Here is a 27174-nt window from a genome sequence, read left to right on the forward strand (position 1 = left end):
AAGATTATCTATACTACGGAGAGTATAGAGGTTCGCTGTTTGTTTAAAACAGCAAAAGTGAAACGTGCTCTGTGGGGGCCCAGTGGGGCAATACTGGTGTGGTACACCACCCCAGCAGAGGACGTCCCTGGATTGTAGGTCCAGTGGCACCGCAAACCTGCTCAATCACTTCCATCTCAGACACGGTTTTAATTATTCTTTTTTCTTTTGATTATTTTAATTTCTTCTATGTAAAGCACTTTGAATTACCACTGTTTAGCTTTGCATTTACTGAATGAGCACTGTGCCACTGTTCGTCCGACTGTTTGCACTGTATTTTATTTTCTAAACTGTTTTAATTATTCTTATTTCTTTTATTATCTATGTAATTATTTTTATTTTTATTTCTTCTATGTAAAGCACTTTGAATTACCACTGTGTATGAAATGTGCTATATAAATAAACTTGCCTTGCCTTGCCTTGCCTTGGTGCATTCACATTGACAATAAAATTCCCTTCCCTGTCTCTCTCATAATCATAATGCATGCATAATGACTGTGTAATGTAACTGGTAATAAAGTGCTACTGCATCTAAACATTTTAGAAGGAAACATCTATAATATATTACAGGTATATTTCAGTGACTGCTCCAATCCAATCTTTTAAAAATACCTGTAAAGGGAGCAATAATTCATGGGGAGGCATTGTGAAAAGCAAGCCAACAGGATGAATACAGTATGTGGAAAAATTAAATATTTTAAGGTTTGGAATAAAAAAGATAAACGCATGCAAATGTTCCATCAGAGGACATATGTCTATCATGTAAATACATATATAAGTGCTTATTCTTGCTTATTACTATATCCTTAAAGCCATATGTTAGTGTCTAAAAAATACAACAATAAAAACCAAACATCATATATATCATATATATATATAGTTTTATATACACTGTATATTTCCACAATGCAGTCTTTTACAGACATATAGTGACAATGCTAATTTGCTAATTTATATGAAAAAGTAAGGTCAAATAGCCTATGTTTCTAAACATCTACCCAAATGACTATACAACATATGACTACCTTCAGTGATTCAATAGTACAATTGTAGGTTATAAAATAAATTGTGACGTTTTGTGAAAATGTTGGTCTTTTCTGTAAGATTCAATTTTTTTGTTGCATGGAACTCCCTGAAGAAAAACATCATGAATCAGCCAGTTTAGGCTGGGAGACTAACAGCAGCTAATACCAGAAAATCAGATTAGGCTGGTTGAAGCGTGTTTTTATAGCAGGGGCATGTATGAAAGTTCGCTTCCCATGCATTGTGGAAGCCAGACCAGGCCTGCCCAGGCATCCTGATTTATCCAGGATAGACCCAAGATAGCTAGCTAGGTAAGCTAGAGAGATGCTCATATGACAAAGAAAAGGTGTTTTGTTGTCACTGTAAATGTTCATTTTCTGTTGCCCACGGACAACTCATTCTCATTTCACATTTTTTTTTATGCATGCAGGGTTTAAGCATTAAATTGGGTGGGGAAGATTATCGAATTTGGGTATTTTCCATACAAAATATTTGTGGTTGGGAGACTTGAAATATTTGTAATTTGTTCATTAATTGTACTTTGTGCCTGTCACATGTTTTTATAATGTTTTTACATTGTAGTATATTGATAAATGGTTTAGAACTAGGGTTTGGGCTACAGTAGGTGCTCAAAATATATACTTAATGGTGTAATGTAAATAAAAAATACTGTGGCTGATAAAACTGAAAATCATATATCAACATATTAGACAAAATTATGACCCAAGATAAAGTCTCATTATGATACAATTCACAATTCATGACCTTCATGTCAGTCTTATGATGCCAAAGGTTTCTCATTGAAAAAATAAAATGTTATTTACTGTTATTTCACATGTAAATGTCAAAATCTACAGAAACAATATGTTTGTCATTTTTTATTTTGTTATTTGCAATCGCAGTTCATTTTTCTCAAAATATGGGGAAACTGTAATAAAACCAAGGAAATGTCCAGGAAGAAGGTTGGTTGAAACATTAAACTGAAGATATGACACCAAATATGACACCAACTATACTGTACAATAGATAATATTGTGATTAAAATCTTTGATGAAATAAAAAAAATCATATGAAACTACCGTAATGTTATTCCATCATTATTTCAGACAATGGTGGCTGGGCATTAAAAAAATCCACCCCCTGTGATTCCTAGTTTGAGACTTAAAAATTTCGATTTTGATCATTTTCACGAGAAATACAAAGTATATTACAAAAAAACAAAGAATGTACAAATATTAAAACGGGACAGAAGAGAGACTCAGGAGTATGATGGCAGCAACTGACCACTGGCTACATTCTTCTACGAACAGTTTGATTGAAATCAATTGTCAGTCTCAACAATTCGTGCTGGGTGACTGCAATACACTTGGGTAACATTATCCTTCAGGGTCTTTTAAACAGAGTCTTTAGAATATCTCTTGTTTTAAGCTTTATGAAAGTCAGTCAGTTTCAAGATTTCCTTAGGATCCCGTTTGAGCTCGTATTTTCCCTCATGTTGCTGACTTGCAGCTGTCTAACACACCACAAAATGTCAGTGTTTCAAAGACAGCTTGGAAGGACCTGTAAGATATACAGCTGAAGTCTCATCTTTGCCTGATGAGACATCCAACTTTTAATGACCTTTTTCTTAATGAAAAAAATAAAATAAATCGCTTCCAGTCCAGCTCAAATAACACAAAGAAACAACTGCAACAATAATCAGATTATAAAAGCATATAAAACACTAAACAATAAGAAGACAAAATAAGTCACAGAAGCAGTTCAACTGCTAGCTGCCCCAGATGACACACACATGTAAGTCAATTCACACACACGCACGCACGCACACAGGGATTTTAGTCCTGACCAAAATCATAAAACATGTTCTTCTGCAAAAAATAGAGAGTAAACCATTTCCATGTTCTTTGATAGCTGATGTTATTTTTATAGTGTATATATAAAAAAAAAATTACAAAAACTCTCTTACACAGCAAAAGACGGTGTGTGAAGTAATGCAGTGGTGCACGGTAGCTGAGAGATGTTCTCCACTCACACAGAGTCATGCTGGGTTTCATTTCTCTCAATAAGTGCTCTTTGTTCTTCAGTCTTTATAATATACACACATATTTTACACAAATCCAGTCTCTGCTCTACTGTCTGTACATGCAGGCAGCTCCCTTTACTGGGAGAGAGGATAAGGAGAAAGATAAAAGGGGATTTCAGTTCCTATGTACAATTGCTTATATACTGTAAATGTCTCTATTTGATTAGTTTCAGGTGTGTCATATGGGGGGTCTCAAAAAAGCTTTAGATGATAAATCAACACATATCCACATCACCATGTCGCAACCTCAGATGTAGTTTACTTCCTGTCTGTTCCAAGTTAATCTGAGATTTCCTCCTAACCAGCACAACCGTGACAGGACGTTGCGATGGGTAGTCCAACATACTTACGGGTCCGAAATCATAACTCTACATCAAACATGAAATATCTCTGTCATGTCATGCATAAGTTTCACATTCAGTGAGGATGGACATATTACTTTTCACTGGAACACCAGAAGAGGCGGAGATTTGGTAGATGTGACATCCTTGCGAGTCTGCCAGTAGGACACCACCATTAAAAAGCCATTGTAACAAGCCTTGTGTCACTTCTTTCTGTAACTAAGACCTGAATAGCATTTGGCTGATCATTTTGAGTATGAGAAAATGCTAAACAGTCAGCAGATGGTATAGTTGGTGTTGGAGCTGGTAAACGTTTTAAATGTATTGAAATACTTTTGAGACATTGAGGCAAATGTTCAATGTTGATTGTTGATTATGGATCTGGTTCTTCAGAGGTGTTTGAGGGGAAGGGATTGCAAAGTTGTGCTTTGATTGGAGTGGCATTTGTTGAGTATTGTAGGATGGCAGACGGCTTTGATTTGGGAAAAAAATGGGTTTTATGTTTATATTGGGACAAACCCCGACTTTTCTTTGAATGACAACACAGACTTGCCTGGTTTTATGCTCGTGGTTAATTAGATCTTTGAAGTGCTTATGTATGGTTTTGAGTCTCAGTATCGATGAGACTGATGAGAGTGCTGAGATGAGGACGAATATCCCATAGTGCTTTGCGACTGGGTGGAGCCTTGGACATTGCTCTGGTAACCAAGCCGAGAACTGGAGTGCTGTAATGAAAGAAAGTGAGAAAAAAGTTAAATTATTATAAAAAATTAAGCATTTAGCATGATTTAACTGTTGTTTGTAATTTGAGCTGAAAGCGAACTGTAATATTATGGGTCTTGTTTATGATGTAACGATACCCTCATGTCACGATTCGATACATATCACTATACTGAACTCACAATACCATATTATTGCGATACTCCAAGACATTTGATAAAAGGTTAACAAAAAATGGACTGTCGATTAAAAGTAAATGAAAATTTTAATTAAATGGTGTGTAAATTAAATGGTGACACCAGAATAAAAATATTCATGATTCTGAAGCAGAAAATACAGAATTATTTTAGACAAATATGCTTGCACTCTGTCAGTGACTAGATATATTGAAAATAATGTAGGCCACTTTTTACTAAAAACAAGACATTTGGCATTATCAGGACCCACAAATATTCCTCCATTGCCTTATTATACATTATATTCAACATTATATATAGCAGTTTAATGTAGTACTGACACTAAAACTCTGTAAACTTTTTTTCCCAGTAATTTTCATTTTGGATAAATAATAATAATACATTTAATTTTTATAGCGCTTTTCTAGACACTCAAAGACGCTTTACAGTTATACAGTTTATAAATTATACACAATACATACTGTCACTTTCCACGATACATATTGATGCATTTTTGAATTGCGATATATTATGCAAAAGTATTGCATTGCGAAAGTAATTGAATGAGTATCAGTCTATAAATATCTTGATTTCCTTTCAGAAGAAAATTTGTCCTTCAAACAGCATATAGGTCTAACAAAAAAACAGAGTAAAGTTGGGTTTCTCTTATAGAAACATAGGCTGTTTCTCTTTTACAAACACTTATACAAACAAAATTTATGTCAATGATGGATTATGGTGATATTTTATACATGCATGCAAATAAATCTTCTTTGAAAATGCTGGATTCAGTATATCATGCAGCACTAAGATTTGTAACTAATTCCAATTTTCGTACTGATCATCATTGTAGCTTGTATGAGAGTGTTGGTTGGCCATCTCTGCACAATCGCAGGCTGGAGCACTGCTATATTTTTCTTTGAGGCCATACTTTGTAAACTGCCTCCTTACTTAAGTTCTCTTCTGACTCTTAAAGTCACTACCAGGTAATGTAATCTTAGATCATATGGGCAAATCATGTATGATATCCCACGAACGTGAACTGTCTTCGGTGAAAGTACCTTTAAAGTTTTTGCCCCTTTTTCCTGGTATAAACTGCAGAATCAGCTAAAATTTGACTATTTACCTACAATAACACAATTTAAAATTAGAATAAAGGACTATTTGAGTACTAATTGCACATGTGCTATTACTGAGTGCTGCTGGTGATTATGTTGAGATGAGGTTAAATTGCCAAAATGTCTTTTCTGTTAAATGTTTGTATATGTATTTTTAATATGGAACTATTATTCTGCTGTCTTGACCAGGACTTCTCTGGAAAAAGAGATTCTGAATCTTAATTGGATTATTTCCTGGTAAAATAAAGGTAAATAATATATTGTGTCACAATATATTATTACACCCCATTGCATATTGTTATATACACTGTAAAACCTAATAAAATGTCCTAATTAAACAATTTTAATTGACTACATGTACAACAATTTGTAGACCTTGATCGTAAAAAAACAACAACTAACAATCTGTACTATTTCTAGAATGCTCTTCCTCAAGACATTCGTCAAGCATCCACCCTTCTCTCCTTCAAAAACTTCTTTAAAACTCTTTTTTTCTCTGAATATTACACTTCAGCTCTCAGTCTGTAAATTGCACCTTGTTATGGATATGTTATTTGTTGGTATCTTTAACCTAACTTTGTATGCAACCTGTAGATTACTTTCTGCCCTTGGTATGTGTATTGTGGTTTGATGTTGATGTTTATTTGGTTCTGTTCCTTAACCTATCTTCGTAAAGCAACCTTGGGTGTTGAAAATAAGCTATATCAATAAATAAAAAATAGTATTATTTGGTTACTATACTCAGAAAGCCCAAGATCATAAAGTGGCAAATAAAAGCCAGAAAAAAAAGTAAAACAAAGAGAATTCATAATTGATTAATGCCACAATGCACTCTGGAAGACAGCATAGTACTTGTGGCTCAGAATAATTAGAAAATATCACTCGGTAACACTTTATTTCAATGGTCCACTTTAGACATTCTACTAACTATAAGTAACTTTGCAGATACATGTCAACTTACTGTAATTAGAGGATTAGTGGACTGTCTGCTTAATAATATCTGCTAAAAATCTTATCTTGATGGTTCCCCAACAGACATGCAAGTAACTTGGCAACCACAAGTCAACTTGTTCTCTCATAACCCGAACCCGAACACCTAACCCTAACCAAACAGTCTACTGACAGTCTACTAATGAGAGTTAGTTGACATGTAGTTGAAAAGTTACTTATAGTTAGTAGAATATCTAAAGTGGACTATCTAAATAAAGTGTAACCGATCACTCAAATGTTTTTGGTAACTGAGTCTTCTTTTTAACTTGATTTAGTGAATCACACTTACATCTCTAAGATGGCTGAGCTAATTTCAACTTGTCAAATTGAGTTACCATAACTCACATTTTCTGGTTACCTGTACAAACACACAAGTTATCTATACAAAGTTGTATTAAGCTTTAGCAACTCAAAAATGATGAAGAACATTACTGTTGGTTTCCTGTTGTAATAATTCAACTTGTTACATTTTACAGTGTAATATACAGAGCTGTGCTGAAATATACGCTTTCTTTAGTGGTTGATGCACAACGCTACTGCTCATTTGCCAAAAGTTGAACTTGGCTCAAGTTTGTTGTATCAGCAGTCATTACAAAGGAACCATATGGCATAGTGTAATGCACATGGTAATATTTGATGGGTGAATGAATTAGTCAAAGCTATTTTTTAAATATCAAATTTTGTTTATTTTATTTTATTTACACCTTTAAAGGGTTAATTCACCCAAAAATGAAAATGATGTCAGTAATTACTCACCCTCATGTTGTTCCAGACCCGTAAGACTTTTGTTCATCTTCGAAACAGAAATTAAGATATTTTTGATGAAATCTGAGAGCTGTCTCACTCCTTCATAGGCTGCTATGTAATTTCATTCTGCCAGCCCAGAAAAGTTAGTAAAGACATTGTTAAAATAGTCCAAGTGACTACAGTGGCTTAACCTTAAGTTTATCAAGCAACGAGAATACTTTTTGTGCACAAAAAACAAACAAAAATTAAAGCTGCAAGCAGCGATTGCGGGCCCAAGCCGGTGGCACCGCCACCCTGGTGCCTTTAGTTCCACTAAAGGCACCGGGTGGCGGTGCCACCGGCTTGGGCCCTCCATCGCTGCTTGCAGCTTTAATTATTTATATATATATATATATATATATATATATATATATATATATATATATATATATATATATATATATATTAAAAAAAAAATATATATATATATATATATATATATATATATATTATGTAAATTCTTTTTTCCCCCTATTTTTAACATATATATTATTATATATATAATAATAATATATATTATTAACATTTTTGGATGCTAAACTATTCTTTTTATAGGCTTTGTACTTTGTACACTTTGTACACTCACGTTCCAATATAGAAAAATTATCCTCTTCAAATGCGCAAAAATGTGCTTGGAAACATCACAGTGGAGCGGTGCTTACTATGAACGGCACAAACTGTACAAATGACTATTTAAACAGAGCAGTGTAATTTTTATATGTAAGGTTGACTCTTTTATTATTATATTTTATTAAGGCTATAATGAACATTCTGCGATGTCAAGATTGCAATGCTGGAATGCTGTGTGTGTGTGTGTGTGTGTGTGTGTGTGTGTGTGTGAGGCTCGATCGAACAATGGAGACATAAAAACATACTCCGTCATTTTGTTCATACAGAACACAACATTGTGCTTTTGTTAAACTATAAACTCTTGTCAAACTGTAACCTACAACTGTCACCCAACCAAAATCACACACACACACACACACACATCCCCCCTCCCCTCCCCTCCCCTCCCCTCCCCTCCCCACACAGACAGACACACACACACAGAGAATGGCAGAGAGACAGAGAGAGAGAAAATACACATTCAAACCACAATATCTGACTTCCTGTTGGTCGGAGCTAATGACTGTAAATTAGAAAGTTGTCCGGATCGAAGAGAAGAATATACGTACCGAGTTTGGTTACTGTAGGTAAAACTATAACTAAGTTATAACACACTTTATGCATCCTTTTTTAATCATAAATTTGTTTCCTCGCCACGGCCAAACCGTTCGAGATATCAAAAATCCCCTGGCAATTTATCATCCTCCATGTCTTGACTTCATGCTGACCGAGTTTCGTGGTCATCGGATGAATTCTCTAGGAGAAGTGTTTCAAATGCGAGAGCAAGCGTTCTCCAATCAACCCGTAATAGCCGACTTCCTGTTGGGCTGGCGTAAAACTTGACCCAGGGAAAGTTGTTCGGCCCGATTAAATCTATATGTGTACCGAGTTTCATATTAATTCATGCAAGCGTGTTTGATATACGGACAAGTGTTCGAATCCCATTCCAGGGGGCGCTGTCGAGCCCCCATGCCACGCCCGGGTACCAGCTTCAGCCCGGCCCTAATGGGTTCTGACCTGTGTGCAAAATTTCAAGAGTTTTCGAGCATGTTAAGGCCCTCAAAAGTGCCAGAGATTTTGCACACAGCAGAGAAATGGTTAAACTAAACTAGCTCCCCTCCTCACACACACTCACACACACAGAGACGCAGAGGGGCAGAGGGAAAATGCTCCAAACAGTACACATTCAAACCAAAATATCTGACTTCCTGTTGGTCGGAGCTAATGACTGTAAATTAGAAAGTTGTCCGGATCGAAGAGAAGAATATACGTACCGAGTTTGGTTACTGTAGGTAAAACTAATACCCCATTTTTGACTAAAGGTGGCGCTACTGAGCCCCTTACCACGCCCGTTTCTGAAACTTCGCACATGTCTATTACACAATAAATGTCAAATGCATGTTGAGTTTCATGCAATTTGAAGCATGTTAAGAGCCTCAAATGCATCCAAAAAGAATATAAAAGTTTAAAGCATTGCTATGGCGACAGTATTAAAGATATCAATAATCCTTTCACAGGTCTACATCTGTCGTGTGTTTACATTATACAGATGAAGTTTGAAGCAAATCGGGTAAAAATAAGAGGGTGATTTCAAAGCATTTCGAAAGTGACACACTTCCTGCTGCCAGTTGGTGGCGCTATAACTTTGACTCACAATAGTCACATCCATGTGATCGGCCTCTTACAGCGAACACACTGCTGAAGTTTCATGAATATCAATTAATGTATGAGGATGTTATAACACACTTCCTGTTTCCAATATTCGCCATAAATTCGTTTCCTCACCACGGCCAAACCGTTCGAGATATCAAAAATCCCCTCGCAACTTTTCATCCTCTATGTCTTGACTTCATGCACACCGAGTTTCGTGGGGATTGTTTGAATTGTCTAGGAGGAGTATTTTAAATTCCATTGCATGTGTTTTTTAAACTACGCCAAATAGCCGACTTCCTGTTGGGCTGGGGTAAAAAGTCAGAGCATGAAGGATATATGAACCGATGAGATCTATAAGTGTACCGAGTTTCATATTATTTCATGCAAGCGTGTTTGATTTATGGACCAAGTTTTCGAACCCCGTTCCAGGGGGCGCTGTCGAGCCCCCCTGCCACGCCCGGGTACCAGCTTCAGTCCGGCTCTAATGGCCGCAGGTTCTGACCAGTGTGCAAAGTTTCAAGAGTTTTTGAGCACGTTAAGGCCCCCAAAAGTGGCAAAAACCTTGAAAAAAAAATTATTATAAAGAAGAAGAAGAAGAAGAAGAAGAAGAAGAAGAAGAATAACAAAAAACCCTTAGAAGAACAATAGGGCTCTGCGCCCTTTCAGGGCTTGGGCCCTAATGAAAGTTGAACTTTATTCAACTATTCATTTTCTTCTGTATGGGCCTCTGACGTGAGTTCACGAGAGCGCCACGACGCATGCGCGAGAACTGAGAAGAGGACGCTCACGATCATTTGATGGGAAAGTGTGAAAGGTAAGCCATTCATTTTGCTGCATTGGTAAGGCACTTTTAAGTTTTCTCGTTGGTTCTTCAAGATTCGGACATCCAGGAAATGCACACTTTAGAACCATTTTAAACATTACATCGAGACCCATCTGTCATCACCAGGCCCACACGAAAGAAAATTAATAGTTGAATAAAGTCATTATTTTTGTTTTTACTAACTTTTCTGGACCGGCAGAATAAAATTGTAGCCTATGAAGGATTGAGCCAGCTCTCAGATTTCATTCATCTTAATTTGTGTTCCGAAGATTAACGAAAGTCTTAAGAGTCTGGAACAACATGAGGGTGAGTAATTACTGACAGAGTTTACATTTTTGGGTGAACTAACCCTTTAATGCATTCTCTTGATGCTGGATTCACTCTCTTAAAGGGGTCATGTGATGCTTTTTAATGTATTTCATTTCCTTTAGTGTGTAATGTATCTATTTGTGATCTGCAAAGTTACAAAGCTCATAGTGACAAAGTGATTTATTCTATCTATCAGAGAACACTGATCCAGACCTGCCTAAAATGCCTTGATCGATGTCCAGATATTACTTTCTCGAACATCTACATCACAATGTGAAATATTAGCATAATTCCTACCCAAAGGCATACGTTTTTCTGTCAGACTGGGAATCGAGGAGCTCCAATAATGTACAGTATTTGAAAAATAATGTGTTTTAAATAAAGCATGTTAACTTATTCTGTTACACCCAATAATCAAAATAATGAACTTTTAAAATAGCATCATATGACCCCTTTAAGAGAGCAAGAGTTTGTCTGTTGTTCAGCATTAACTACAATGTGTGTCAGATTGTGCACGTGGCTACATGCCTGTCAAACATAATTTCTAAATTCACTAACTTTTCCCAGCTTGCATTATGAATGATTACTCGATGTCTTTAATAAAAATGTAAAAAGTACAGCATTTATGTGTTATTAGTTTATTTTTAGAGTCACAATTGTATAATGTTCACACCAGAAGGGTATCTGTTTAAAATGATTCTACAGTTATTATCACTGGTTGGACGCTAGGTTGTGCTAGGGCACACGTGCAGTGCTTTCAGCGGTGTGTCTGGGAGAGTTGAGTGCCTGTGTGGAAAGATCGAGGAGCTGCATTATTTAAGGCTATTCTGTTTGTAATGATATTTGTGAATGACCAAATATCATTCAGTTGATCAGTGATATTCTCTCACCGATGACGTTGTTGCCTCTTTCTTTACATTGATTTCTGATCTAACTCCCGTTGCTTCCCGTGTCTCCTGCTATCCTGACTAGTATTGGAGTTTTCTCGGGATCTCTTTTTATCAGTAACACCATCAGCTTCACTCACGGATATGAATAATGAAAATATGCTTGACTGTCTTTTTAACATTTTGCCGATATTAACATATTTTTTCTAAAATAATTTGTCGGGTATTCGTCAGGACAATACGCAGTAAGCACCAACCAATGAGAGTGATTTTCAGCTTAAGAAAGCTGATTGGTCAAAAATGTATATGGGCCAATAGAAAATACCAAATACATCTGCATAAACTTGCGCTCGCTCTGTCTCATACGCGTGCACATACGGTCACCATGTAATCCACTTGCTAATGCTGGATCGTTTAAAAACAAATACCGCGGTGCAAAAATCCCAAATATGACATTTTCCGGAACAGGATCTGGTAGGATTCGGCTGAAATTAAGCACTGATCTGGTTTGAATAATATTTCCATCTGTGGTCTGGCTATTCCTATCTCTGATCAAAAGCTTATTAGGGCCCAAGCCTTGAAAAGGCGAAGGCCCTATTGTTTTCCTCCGGATTATTCTTCTTAACTATTATTAGGGCCCAAGCCTTGAAAAGGCGAAGGCCCTATTGTTTTTCTAAGGATTATTATTCTTCTTCTTCTTCTTCTTATTATTATTATTATTATTATTATTATTATTTTACTACCTTTTGGGCACTTTTGGGGGCCTTAACGTGCTCCAAAACTCTTGAAACTTTGCACAAATGTCAGAACCCGCGGCCATTAGGGCCGCGCTGAAGCTGGTACCCGGGCGTGGCAGGGGGGCTCGGCAGCGCCCCCTGGAATGGGATTCAAAAACATGTCCATATATCAAACACGCTTGCATGTAATAATATGAAACTCGGTACACATATAGATCTCATCGGGCCGAACAACTTTCGTGCTCTAAGTTTTACGCCAGTCCAACAGGAAGTCGGCTATTATGGGCTGTATGGAAACGCATGTTCTGGCATTTGAAACACTTCTCCCAGAGAATTCATCCGATGACCACGAAACTCGGTGTGCATGAAGTCAAGACATGGAGGATGCTAAATTGCGGACGGATTTTTGATATCTCGAACGGTTTGGCCGTGGCGAGGAAACGAATTTATGATTAAAAAAGAATGCATAAAGTGTGTTATAACTTAGTTATAGTTTTACCTACAGTTACAAAACTCAGCGTGTATATTGATATTATCAAGCCGAACAACTTTCTAATTTACAGTCATTAGCTCCGACCAACAGAAAGTCAGATATTGTGGTTTGAATGTGAATTGTGTCTCTCTCTGTCTCTCTGCTATTCTGTGTGTGTGTGTCTGTCTGTGTGGGGTGGGGAGGGGAGGGGGGGATCTGTGTATGTGTGTGTGAGGAGAGGAAGGGGGCTAGTTTAGTTTAACCCTTTCTCTGCTGTGTGCAAAATCTCGGGCACTTTTTGGGCCCTTAACGTGCTCGAAAACTCTTGAAATTTTGCACACAGGTTAGAACCCGCGGTCGGGCTAAAGCTGGTACCCGGGCGTGGCAGGGGGGCTCGACAGCGCCCCCTGGAATGGGATTCAAACACTTGTCCGTATATCAAACACGCTTGCATGTAATAATATGAAACTCGGTACACATATAGATCTCATCGGGCCGAACAACTTTCGTGCTCTAAGTTTTACGCCAGCCCAACAGGAAGTCGGCTATTGTGGGTGGTATGAAAACGCATGCCCCTGGAATTTGAAACATTTTTTCTTGTAAATTCATCCAATCGCAACCAAACTCGGTCAGCATGACGTCAAGACATTGAGGATACTAAATTGCTGACGGATTTTTGATATCTCGAACAATTTGGCCGTGGCGAGGAAACAAAATTATGGCGAGAAAAGAGAAACACGATGTGTTATATTGTCTTCATACATTAATTGATCTTGATGAAACTTCAGTAGCGTGTTTGTTGTAAGAGAGCGATCACATGGATGTAACTAATGTGAGTCAAAGTTATAGCGCCACCAACTGGCAGCAGGAAGTGTGTTACTTTTGACAAAAGTGGGGGGGTTAGTTTTACCTACAGTCACAAAACTTGGTATGTATATTGTGCACATCGAGCCGGACAACTTTCTGGTTTACAGTCATTAGCTCCGACCAACAGGAAGTCAGATATTTTGGTTTGAATGTGGTTTTGTCTCTCTCTGCCTCTCTCCGACAGAGTTCCCCCACCCATTCTGTGTGTGTGTGTGTGTGTGTGTGTGTGTGTGTGTGTGTGTGTGTGTGTGTGTGTGTGTGTGTGTCTGTGTGTGTGTGGGGAGGGGAGGGAGGGCACACACACACACACATAGACAGCCCCCCCTGTCTGTGTGTGTGGGGAGGGGAGCAGAAAGACTATGAACAATTGTGCCATCTAGTGTTTTATACTATGTATAAATGTGTTTTTTATTTTAAACAAGTGTTTTAAAGTACACTAATTTCAATTAATGATATGCTGCATTTTTATGTATATTTAAACATTATCAAAGTTAGGATGTCATTTTTTTAGTTTCAAAAGTTATCTGTCTCTGTCTCCCTTTGGCTGTCATTACCCTCCCCTCACTCCCACAGTCTCACTTATTTCTTTCTGTATCAAATAATATTACCATAAACAAAAAGTTTGAGTTTCTTTTTCAATCAATGTATTATGTGTAACTTAAAAATAAGCAGATTAAACAGATATGTTTGAGGGCAAGACATGAAAACGATGAAATATAATATAGTATTAGTAAAAGAGTGCAGTATAGGGTTGGATGAATCAGATAAATAACATATTTTGTTAAAAAAACATTTGGTTAAATAAAATCGAGTGATACATAGGGCTATATTGCCCTCTCGACAGTCAAAGCGGGGTTACGTTATTGCCCGTCGTGCACAGGAACCCGAAAGGCAACGGGGGTGGCGGCTTTATATATATATATATATATATATATATATATATATATATATATATATATATATATATATATATATATATATAAATATAGCTGCAAGCAGCGATGGAGGGCCCAAGCCGGGGGCAGCGCCAGCCAGGTGCCTTTAGTGTAACTAAAGGCACCGGGGTGGCGGTGCCACCGGCTTGGGCCCGTAATCGCTGCTTGCAGCTATATTTATTATTTATTATTATTATATTACTACCTTTTGGGCACTTTTGGGGGCCTTAACGTGCTCAAAAACTCTTGAAACTTTGCACAAATGTCAGAACCCGCGGCCATTAGAGCCGGACTGAAGCTGGGACCCGGGCGTGGCAGGGGGGCTCGACAGCGCCCCCTGGAACGCGGTCCGAAAACTTGGTCCATAAATCAAACACGCTTGCGTGTAATAATATGAAACTCGGTACACTTATAGATCTCATTGGTTCATATATCCTTCGTGCTCTGACTTTTTACCCCAGCCCAACAGGAAGTCGGCTATTTGGCGTAGTTTAAAAAACACATGCAATGGAATTTAAAATACTCCTCCTAGACGATTCAACCAATCACCACGAAACTCGGTGTGCATGAAGTCAAGACATGGAGGATGAAAAATTGCGAGGGGATTTTTGATATCTCGAACGGTTTGGCCGTGGCGAGGAAACGAATTTATGGCGAATATTGGAAACAGGAAGTGTGTTATAACATCCTCATACATTAATTGATCTTGATGAAACTTCAGCAGTGTGTTCGTTGTAAGAGGCCGATCACATGGATGTGACTATTGTGAGTCAAAGTTATAGCGCCACCAACTGGCAGCAGGAAGTGTGTCACTTTCAAAATGCTTTGAATTCACCCTCTTATTTTTACCCGATTTGCTTCAAACTTTATGTGTATAATGTAAACACACGGCAGATGTAGACCTGTGAAAGAATTATTGATATCTTAAATACTGTTGCCATGGCAACGCTTTAAACTGTTATATTCTTTTTGGGTGCATTTGAGGCTCTTAACATGCTTCAAATTGCATGAAACTCAACATGCATATCAGATTTATTAGGTACTAGGTATGTGTGAAGTTTCAGAAACGGGCGCGGTGGAGGGGCTCAGTAGCGCCACCTTTAGTCAAAAATGGGGTATTAGTTTTACCTACAGTAACAAAAATCGGTATCTATATTTATCTCCCTGAGCCGGACAACTTTCTAATTTACAGTCATTAGCTCCGACCAACAGGAAGTCAGATATTTTGGTTTGAATGTGATTTGATGGGAATTTTGCCAGTCTCTTTCAGTGTCTGTGTGTGTGAGAGAGGAGGGGGGCTTTATTTTAACCCTTTCTCTGCTGTGTGGGACTTCTCGGGCACTTTTGGGGCCCTTAACATGCTCGAAAACTCTTGAAACTTTGCACACAGGTCAGAACCTGCGGCCATCAGGGCTGGGCTGAAGCTGGTACCCGGGCGTGGCAGGAGAGCTCAACAGCGCCCCCTTGAACGTGGTCCGAAAGACTTGGTCCATATATCAAACACGTTTGCATGTAATAATATGAAACTCGGTACACATATAGATTTAATCGGGCCGAACAACTTTCGTGCTCTAAGTTTTACGCCAGTCCAACAGGAAGTCGGCTATTATGGGCTGTATGAAAATGCATGCCCCTGGAATTTGATATACTCGTCCAAGAAAAATTATCCTATCGCCACCAAACTCGGTCAGCATGAAGTCAAGACATTGAGGACGGTAAATTGCGGACGGATTTTTGATATCTCGAACGGTTTGGCCGTGGCGAGGAAACGAAGTTATGGCGAGAAAAGAAAAACACAATGTGTTATAACGTCTTCATATATTTATTGATCTTGATGAAACTTCAGCAGTGTGTTTGTTGTAAGAGGGCGATCACATGGATGTGACTATTGTGAGTCAAAGTTATAGCGCCACCAACTGGCAGCAGGAAGTGTGTTACTTTCAAGATACTTTTGACTAAAGTGGGTGGGTTATTTTTACCTACAGTCACAAAACTCGGTATGTAAATTGTGCTTATCGATCCGGACAACTTTCTCATTTACAGTCATTAGCTCCGACCAACAGGAAGTCAGATATTTTGGTTTGAATGTGGTTTTGTCTCTCTCTGACAGAGTTCCCCCTGCCATTCTCTGTGTGTGTGTGTGTGTGTGTGTGTGTGTGTGTGTGTGTGTGTGGGGAGGGAGGGAGGGCACACACACAGACAGCCCCCCCCCTTTTCTGTGTGTGTTTGGAGGGGAGCAGAAAGACTCACACTGATGCAAGCTCTAAAGCAGACTTCTTCTCGACAGTCAAAGCGGGGTTACGTTATTGCCCGTCGTGCACAGGAACCCGAAAGGCAACGGGGTGGCGGCTTTTTATATATATATATATATATATATATATATATATATATATATATATATATATATTTAGGGCCCAAGCCTTGAAAAGGCGAAGGCCCTATTGTTTTTCTTAGGATTATTATTTATTATTCTTCTTCTTCTTCTTTATTATTATTATTATTTTACTACCTTTTGGGCACTTTTGGGGGCCTTAACGTGCTCAAAAACTCTTGAAACTTTGCACAAATGTCAGAACCCGCGGCCATTAGAGCCGGACTGAAGCTGGGACCCGGGCGTGGCAGGGGGGCTCGGCAGCGCCCCCTGGAATGGGATTCAAAAACATGTCCATATATCAAACACGCTTGCATGTAATAATATGAAACTCGGTACACATATAGATCTCATCGGGCCGAACAACTTTCGTGCTCTAAGTTTTACGCCAGTACAACAGGAAGTTGGCTATTATGGGCTGTATGGAAACGCATGTTCTGGCATTTGAAACACTTCTCCCAGATAATTCATCCGATGACCACGAAACTCGGTGTGCATGAAGTCAAGACATGGAGGATGCTAAATTGCGGACGGATTTTTGATATCTCGAACGGTTTGGCCGTGGCGAGGAAACGAATTTATGATTAAAAAAGGATGCATAAAGTGTGTTATAACTTAGTTATAGTTTTACCTACAGTTACAAAACTCAGCGTGTGTTTTGATCTTATCAAGCCGAACAACTTTCTATTTTACAGTCATTAGCTCCGACCAACAGAAAGTCAGATATTGTGGTTTGAATGTGAATTGTGTCTCTCTCTGTCTCTCTGGCATTCTGTGTGTGTGTGTCTGTCTGTGTGGGGTGGGGAGGGGAGGGGGGGATCTGTGTATGTGTGTGTGTGTGAGGAGGGGGGCTAGTTTAGTTTAACCCTTTCTCTGCTGTGTGCAAAATCTCGGGCACTTTTGGGGCCCTTAACGTGCTCGAAAACTCTTGAAATTTTGCACACAGGTCAGAACCCGCGGCTGAAGCTGGTACCCGGGCGTGGCAGGGGGGCTCGACAGCGCCCCCTGGAATGGGATTCAAACACTTGTCCGTATATCAAACACGCTTGCATGTAATAATATGAAACTCGGTACACATTTAGATCTCATCGGGCCGAACAACTTTCGTGCTCTAAGTTTTACGCCAGCCCAACAGGAAGTCGGCTATTGTGGGTGGTATGAAAACGCATGCCCCTGGAATTTGAAACACTCTTTCTAGAAAATTCATCCAATCGCAACCAAACTCGGTCAGCATGACGTCAAGACATTGAGGATACTAAATTGCTGACGGATTTTTGATATCTCGAACAGTTTGGCCGTGGCGAGGAAACGAAATTATGGCGAGAAAAGAGAAACACGATGTGTTATAACGTCTTCATACATTAATTGATCTTGATGAAACTTCAGTAGCGTGTTTGTTGTAAGAGAGCGATCACATGGATGTAACTAATGTGAGTCAAAGTTATAGCGCCACCAACTGGCAGCAGGAAGTGTGTTATTTTGACAAAAGTGGGGGGGTTAGTTTTACCTACAGTCACAAAACTTGGTATGTATATTGTGCACATCGAGCCAGACAACTTTCTGATTTACAGTCATTAGCTCCGACCAACAGGGAGTCAGATATTTTGGTTTGAATGTGGTTTTGTCTCTCTCTGCCTCTCTCTGACAGAGTTCCCCCAGCCATTCTGTGTGTGTGTGTGTGTGTGTGTGTGTGTGTGTGTGTGTGTGTGTGTGTGTGTGTGTGTGTGTGTGTGAGTGTGTGTGTGTGTCTGTGTGTGTGTGTCTGTGTGGGGAGGGGAGGGAGGGCACACACACAGACAGCCCCCCTGTCTGTGTGTGTGGGGAGGGGAGCAGAAAGACTATGAACAATTGTGCCATCTAGTGTTTTATACTATGTATAAATGTGTTTTTTATTTTAAACGAGTGTTTTAAAGTACACTAATTTCAATTAATGATATGCTGCATTTTTATGTATATTTAAACATTATCAAAGTTAGGATGTCATTTTTTTAGTTTCAAAACTTATCTGTCTCTGTCTCCCTTTGGCTGTCATTACCCTCCCCTCACTCCCACAGTCTCATTACTCTATTATTTCTTTCTGTATCAAATAATATTACCATAAACAAAAAGTTTGATTTTCTTTTTCAATCAATGTATTATGTGTAACTTAAAAATAAGCAGATTAAACAGATATGTTTGAGGGCAAGACATGAAAACGATGAAATATAATATAGTATTAGTAAAAGAGTGCAGTATAGGGTTGGGCCCTAATAAATATATATATATATATATATATATATATATATAAAAATAAATATAGCTGCAAGCAGCGATGGAGGGCCCAAGCCGGGGGCAGCGCCAGCCCGGTGCCTTTAGTGTAACTAAAGGCACCAGGGGTGGCGGTGCCACCGGCTTGGGCCCGTAATCGCTGCTTGCAGCTATATTTATTATTATTATTATTATTTTACTACCTTTTGGGCACTTTTGGGGGCCTTAACGTGCTCAAAAACTCTTGAAACTTTGCACAAATGTCAGAACCTGCGGCCATTAGGGCCGCGCTGAAGCTGGGACCCGGGCGTGGCAGGGGGGCTCGGCAGCGCCCCCTGGAATGGGATTCAAAAACATGTCCATATATCAAACACGCTTGCATGTAATAATATGAAACTCGGTACACATATAGATCTCATCGGGCCGAACAACTTTTGTGCTCTAAGTTTTACGCCAGTCCAACAGGAAGTCGGCTATTATGGGCTGTATGGAAACGCATGTTCTGGCATTTGAAACACTTCTCCAAGAGAATTCATCCAATGACCACGAAACTCGGTGTGCATGAAGCCAAGACATGGAGGATGATAAATTGCGAGGGGATTTTTGATATCTCGAACGGTTTGGCCGTGGCGAGGAAACAAATTTATGGCGAATATTGGAAACAGGAAGTGTGTTATAACTTCTGCATACATAAATTGATCTTGATGAAACTTCAGCAGTGTGTTCGCTGTAAGAGGCCGATCACATGGATGTGACTATTGTGAGTCAAAGTTATAGCGCCACCAACTGGCAGCAGGAAGTGTGTCACTTTCAAAATGTCACTTTCGCCACCTTTAGTCAAAAATGGGGTATTAGTTTTACCTACAGTAACAAAAATCGGTATTTATATTTATCTCCCCGAGCCGGACAACTTTCTAATTTACAGTCATTAGCTCCGACCAACAGGAAGTCAGATATTTTGGTTTGAATGTGATTTGATGGGAATTTTGCCAGTCTCTCTCAGTGTCTGTGTGTGTGAGAGAGGAGGGGGGCTTTATTTTAACCCTTTCTCTGCTGTGTGGGACTTCTCGGGCACTTTTGGGGCCCTTAACGTGCTCGAAAACTCTTGAAACTTTGCACACAGGTCAGAACCTGCGGCCATCAGGGCCGGGCTGAAGCTGGTACCCGGGCGTGGCAGGGGGGCTCAACAGCGCCCCCTTTAACGGGGTCCGAAAACTTGGTCCATATATCAAACGGAATATTGCATGAATTAGTATGAAACTCGGTACACATATAGATCTCATCGGGCCAAACAACTTTCGTGCTCTAAGTTTTACGCCAGCCCAACAGGAAGTCGGCTATTATGGGTTGTATGAAAACGCACGCCCCTGGAATTTGATATACTCCTCCAAGAAATTGAATTTGATCTTCACCAAACTCGGTCAGCATGAAGTCAAGACATTGAGGATGCTAAATTGCGGACGGCTTTTTGATATCTCGAACGGTTTGGCCGTGGCGAGGAAACAAATTTATGGCGAGAAAAGAGAAACACGATGTGTTATAACGTCTTCATACATTAATTGATCTTGATGAAACTTCAGCATTGTGCTCGCTGTAAGAGGCCCATCACATGGATGTAACTAATGTGAGTCAAAGTTATAGCGCCACCAACTGGCAGCAAGAAGTGTGTTACTTTCAAGATGCTTTTGACAAAAGTGGGGGGTTAGTTTTACCTACAGTAACAAAACTTGGTATGTATATTGTGCACATCGAGCCGGACAACTTTCTAATTTACAGTCATTAGCTCCGACCAACAGGAAGTCAGATATTTTGGTTTGAATGTGATTTGATGGGAATTTTGCCAGTCTCTCTCAGTGTCTGTGTGTGTGAGAGAGGAGGGGGGCTTTATTTTAACCCTTTCTCTGCTGTGTGGGACTTCTCGGGCACTTTTGGGGCCCTTAACGTGCTCGAAAACTCTTGAAACTTTGCACACAGGTCAGAACCCGCGGCCATCAGGGCCGGCCTGAAGCTGGTACCCAGGCGTGGCAGGGGGGCTCAACAGCGCCCCCTTGAACGTGGTCCGAAAACTTGGTCCATATATCAAACACGTTTGCATGTAATAATATGAAACTCGGTACACATATAGATTTAATTGGGCCGAACAACTTTCGTGCTCTAAGTTTTACGCCAGTCCAACAGGAAGTCGGCTATTATGGGTTGTTTAAAAACGAATCCCCCTGGAATTTTATATACTCCTCCAAGAAAAATTATCCTATCGCCACCAAACTCGGTCAACATGAAGTAAAGACATTGAGGACGCTAAATTGCGGACGGATTTTTGATATCTCGAACGGTTTGTCCGCGGCGAGGAAACGAAGTTATGGCGAGAAAAGAAAAACACAATGTGTTATAACGTCTTCATACATTTATTGATCTTGATGAAACTTCAGCATTGTGTTTGTTGTAAGAGGGCGATCACATGGATGTGACTATTGTGAGTCAAAGTTTTAGCGCCACCAACTGGCAGCAGGAAGTGTGTTACTTTCAAGATACTTTTGACTAAAGTGGGGGGGTTATTTTTACCTACAGTCACAAAACTCGGTCTGTATATTGTGCTTATCGATCCGGACAACTTTCTCATACTGTAAAGTCATTAGCTCCGACCAACAGGAAGTCAGATATTTTGGTTTGAATGTGGTTTTGTCTCTCTCTGACAGAGTTCCCCTGCCATTCTCTCTGTGTGTGTGGGGGGAGGGAGGGCACACACACAGACAGCCCCCCCTTTTCTGTGTGTGTTTGGAGGGGAGCAGAAAGACTCACACTGATACAAGCTCTAAAGCAGACTTCTTCTCGACAGTCAAAGCGGGGTTATGTTATTGCCCGTCGTGCACAGGAACCCGAAAGGCAACGGGGTGGCGGCTTATATATATATATATATATATATATATATATATATATATATATATATATATATATAAATAAATATAGCTGCAAGCAGCGATGGAGGGCCCAAGCCGGTGGCAGCGCCAGCCCGGTGCCTTTAGTGTAACTAAAGGCACCAGGGTGGCGGTGCCACCGGCTTGGGCCCGTAATCGCTGCTTGCAGCTATATTTATTTATATATATATATATATATATATATATATATATATATTTACTTTTGATTTTACATTGATCAGTCCGACAAAATGTACTCTCCCTCTTCCCCCATTACATGGGGCTGATCAGAACTGTGTCCAGCTTATCCCACTGCATCGTACAGCCCTATGAAGGGGAAAACTTTAACCAGACAGTTTAAAAACCGGACTGAAGATTCTATCTTGATCCCGAAAGAGTGTTATGAATGTAAAGATTGGGAAATTTTGAAAGAGTACTGTGCTGACATTGATGATCTCTGATGTTGTTAGCTACTATGTGTCTTGTCTGTGTTGATAACATTGTTCCTGAAAAGACTGTAAAGGTATATCCAAACATCAACCCATGGATAACTAAATCACTCAAGGTACTGTTAACAAAATTACAGCATGCATTTCAGGAAGGTCATTTTTTTTTTTTTTTTTATTAATTGATTGAAAAAGAAAGGGAATTTGGAAATAACTAAGGCAATGCGAAGAAAAGATGGAATGGGAGTTTAAAAAAACAAAACAGTAAATCTGGGATTAAGCTTGTTTGAACAAAGCCTAAAAGAGATTCTAAGGTGTCATTGAAAGAGTACAGATATGATTATTAGCTTGCGCAAACGATTCATGAATTTTATGTGAGGTTTGATACACATGATTTTAGGATTATTATTTGTGAGCAGAAAAGGAGTTTATCTGGTAATAGACCGATCAGGATGTCTATCAGGATGTAATTAATAAGTTTAAACATTCTAAAGCCAGGAAAAACCCTGGCCCGGATAATATAGAGGATCGGCTGCTCATTTCCTCTGCCTAGTAATTGGGATCTATTTTTTATTATATCTTTCAACTGTTCCTCATTCAAACAGAAGGTGCAGAGATTATGGAAAACCTCCACAGTTATTCCAGCGGATACAAATAATCACCCAGTAGTGCTAAATGATTTCAGGCTAGTTGCCTTAACTTCCTTAGTAATGAAGAGTTTTGAGAGATTGTTGAAAAAAGAGCTTCTTATAAAGGTAGAAGATCGCTTCGATCATCTTCAGTTTGCATATAGGGCCAAGCAAGGGTTTTAGTACAGTAAAACATAATAGGTTGCTACCATATTTTTTTATGGTAAAATACTGGCAACCAAGCTGCTAGTTTTTTACCGTAACTTTCACAGGATTTTTTTTTTTTTTTACACTGTGGAGGATGCTACGGCCACTTTGTTTAATTCGGTACTTAAGCATTTGGAAGGAACCAAGACACATGCTAGATTTTATTTGTTGATTTCTCATCTGCTTTTAATAAGATACGACCTCATATTGAGCTTTGGTCTTGATTTTAGCATTGTTGGTTGAATCCTTGACTTTTCAACTGATCAAATTCAGAGAGTAAGGTTGAATGGTTGTTTGTCTGAGGTATTGTCCTTATCCTCAGGGATGTGTCCCTTCTCCACTCCTAAATTTTTTGTATTATTTTCATGTTATCACTGTGAAGCTGCTTTGATACAATCTGTATTGTAAAAAGCGCTATATAAATAAAGGTGACTTGACTTGACTTGACTATGTATTGATGATTGCCAGGCATGATAAAAGATTTATCTTAAAATTAGCAGAAAAATTAGCATGATTCAGCTATTGTCAGCCTCCTCTGTGCCGACAAAAATGACCATGTTGTAGATGATTTTGTCCAGTGGTGGGATTCCTGTAGATAAATGTGTTTAAAATGAAGGACATGCTTATTGATTTCAGGCGTAATCAACTCACTTTAAAGAGAACAACTATCAAAGTGCAGGATGTTGAGGTTGTGCAAAGTATTTGGGCTGTGTGATTGATAATAAGTTTATTTTAATTTCAATGTGGAGATGGTTTGTAAAAAGGGCCAGCAACATATATATATATATAGCCGTAGGTTGTCGCCCACTATGACACACTATACGAGATGAAAAGATCGAATCTTGCGTCCCGACGCTCAGCGTCGTTTACGAATCCCCACGACACCCTACGTCAAACGGACCGTGCCAAAATTGTGCTAAAATCGTGTAATCGTGTCTGCGATGCTTCACGACAAAAAGACTAGCATGTTTAATTTTTTTTGGTCCTCCACGATGGGTTCCGTCAAGAGTGAGTGAGTGAGTGTGTGTGTGTGTGTGTGTGTGTGTGTGTGTGTGTCCGAGAGAGTGAGTGAGTGAGTGAGAGTGTGTGTGTGTGTGTGTGTGTGTGTGTGTGTGTGTCCGAGTGAGTGAGTGAGTGAGTGAGCGAGCAAGTGAGATGGAAAACCTCCACAGTTATTCCAGCGGATACAAATAATCACCCAGTAGTGCTAAATGATTTCAGGCTAGTTGCCTTAACTTCCTTAGTAATGAAGAGTTTTGAGAGATTGTTGAAAAAAGAGCTTCTTATAAAGGTAGAAGATCGCTTCGATCATCTTCAGTTTGCATATAGGGCCAAGCAAGGGTTTTAGTACAGTAAAACATAATAGGTTGCTACCATATTTTTTTATGGTAAAATACTGGCAACCAAGCTGCTAGTTTTTTACCGTAACTTTCACAGGATTTTTTTTTTTTTTTACACTGTGGAGGATGCTACGGCCACTTTGTTTAATTCGGTACTTAAGCATTTGGAAGGAACCAAGACACATGCTAGATTTTATTTGTTGATTTCTCATCTGCTTTTAATAAGATACGACCTCATATTGAGCTTTGGTCTTGATTTTAGCATTGTTGGTTGAATCCTTGACTTTTCAACTGATCAAATTCAGAGAGTAAGGTTGAATGGTTGTTTGTCTGAGGTATTGTCCTTATCCTCAGGGATGTGTCCCTTCTCCACTCCTAAATTTTTTTTATTATTTTCATGTTATCACTGTGAAGCTGCTTTGATACAATCTGTATTGTAAAAAGCGCTATATAAATAAAGGTGACTTGACTTGACTTGACTATGTATTGATGATTGCCAGGCATGATAAAAGATTTATCTTAAAATTAGCAGAAAAATTAGCATGATTCAGCTATTGTCAGCCTCCTCTGTGCCGACAAAAATGACCATGTTGTAGATGATTTTGTCCAGTGGTGGGATTCCTGTAGATAAATGTGTTTAAAATGAAGGACATGCTTATTGATTTCAGGCGTAATCAACTCACTTTAAAGAGAACAACTATCAAAGTGCAGGATGTTGAGGTTGTGCAAAGTATTTGGGCTGTGTGATTGATAATAAGTTTATTTTAATTTCAATGTGGAGATGGTTTGTAAAAAGGGCCAGCAACATATATATATATATAGCCGTAGGTTGTCGCCCACTATGACACACTATACGAGATGAAAAGATCGAATCTTGCGTCCCGACGCTCAGCGTCGTTTACGAATCCCCACGACACCCTACGTCAAACGGACCGTGCCAAAATTGTGCTAAAATCGTGTAATCGTGTCTGCGATGCTTCACGACAAAAAGACTAGCATGTTTAATTTTTTTTGGTCCTCCACGATGGGTTCCGTCAAGAGTGAGTGAGTGAGTGTGTGTGTGTGTGTGTGTGTGTGTCCGAGAGAGTGAGTGAGTGAGTGAGAGTGTGTGTGTGTGTGTGTGTGTGTGTGTGTGTGTGTGTGTCCGAGTGAGTGAGTGAGTGAGTGAGCGAGCAAGTGAGTGTGTGTGTGTGCGAGTGAGTGAGCGAGAGTGAGTGTGTGTGTGCCCACAAGTGAGTGAGTGAGTGAGTGAGTGAGCGAGAGTGTGTGTGTGTGTGTGTGTGTGCGCGAGTGAGTGTGAGTGTGTGTGTGTGCGAGTGTGTGCGAGTGAGTGAGTGAGAGAGCGAGAGTGCGTACGTGTGTGTGTGTGTGCGTGTGTGTGTGTGTGAGTGAGTGAGCGAGAGTGTGTGTGTGCGCGAGTGAGTGAGTGAGTGAGTGAGTGAGCGAGAGTGCGTGTGTGTGTGAGTGAGTGAGTGAGTGCGTTTGTGAGTGAGTGCGTTTGTGAGTGAGTGGGCGTGTGTGCGTTTGTGTGAGTGAGTGTGTATATATATGTGTGCGTGTGAATGTGTGCGTGTGAGACGGCACGCGATGACTGGTCAGAAAGCAACGTGTAGTCTGACATGTTTCTTGTCCACAACACAACAAGATTTAGGAGTCAAAATCTGACACAGTGACTATCATAACAGACAAAAAAAATTGTGTTATCTGAACCAGGCATAAGCGCATGGTCTAAAGCACAGGGTGCAAGTGCACTTAGAGCTTCTCCGAATCCACTTTTGCTAGTTTAACCACGGGAAAAATGGTATGCACGCCGGGCGCATGGTCTAAAAGGGTTGTCCCTATTCTCTTAATGAGTAATGGGTGTGTTTTGGGTGTAACATGCAATAAACCAATCAGAATCTCATCTCCCATTCCCTTTAAATGTCAGTTGCGCTCGCGCCATGGCGGATTCGCTATTTAGGCTACATGACGGAATTTGATAGCGGAATAACTGAATGCTTCTCCAGAGCGCAAACGGATCTTCTCGTGCGCGAGGTTAAAGCTCAAGCAGACCATATACGGGACAAGCCGGATTCCACCATATCTTTATGTACACAATAATAATCTTTTACATTGTAATCCTTTTTATTTTAAATATTTTGAATGTTTGTGTGGTGCCCTGTGTGTGTAATAAGCTGAGTGGACGCGTGTTGTGGACCCGCCTATAGGCACACATTACTAACGCGCTCTTTAAAGTCCGCGTGAACCGGAAGTTGCAAACGACTTTTCTCAAGTGTTGTGACGCATTTCTGAGTGAAACGGAATATTGAACAGAGGGCAGGGTTTTACTTCAGCGCTCCTCCTCTCCATCTCTCGCCCATAGCAGAGTAACGGTTTGAGGGGAGTGGTTAAGCGTTTAACCAACCTAAGTTGTCAAGCCTATGTCATCAGAAAAAGACCCATTCCAGACCC

The 27174-nt window shown here is 39.6% G+C and overlaps 1 protein-coding gene across 4 annotated transcripts in view; it reads right to left on the reverse strand.

The window, feature by feature from the left end:
- Positions 1 to 1954: 1954 nt before the first annotated feature.
- The window catches only part of cdk19 (cyclin dependent kinase 19), a 72393-nt gene continuing 47173 nt past the window's right edge, over positions 1955 to 27174 (reverse strand). For all 4 annotated transcript variants that reach the window (XM_079639062.1, XM_079639060.1, XM_079639061.1 and 1 more), the window contains one exon: positions 1955 to 4211. In XM_079639062.1, the coding sequence (XP_079495188.1) occupies positions 4098 to 4211 (114 nt within the window). In that variant the 3' untranslated portion in view covers positions 1955 to 4097. The remainder of the gene's footprint in view (positions 4212 to 27174) is intronic.

The sequence above is a fragment of the Phoxinus phoxinus genome, assembly GCF_949152265.1.
Source record: "Phoxinus phoxinus genome assembly, chromosome: 16".
Taxonomy (NCBI): Eukaryota; Metazoa; Chordata; class Actinopteri; order Cypriniformes; family Leuciscidae; genus Phoxinus; species Phoxinus phoxinus.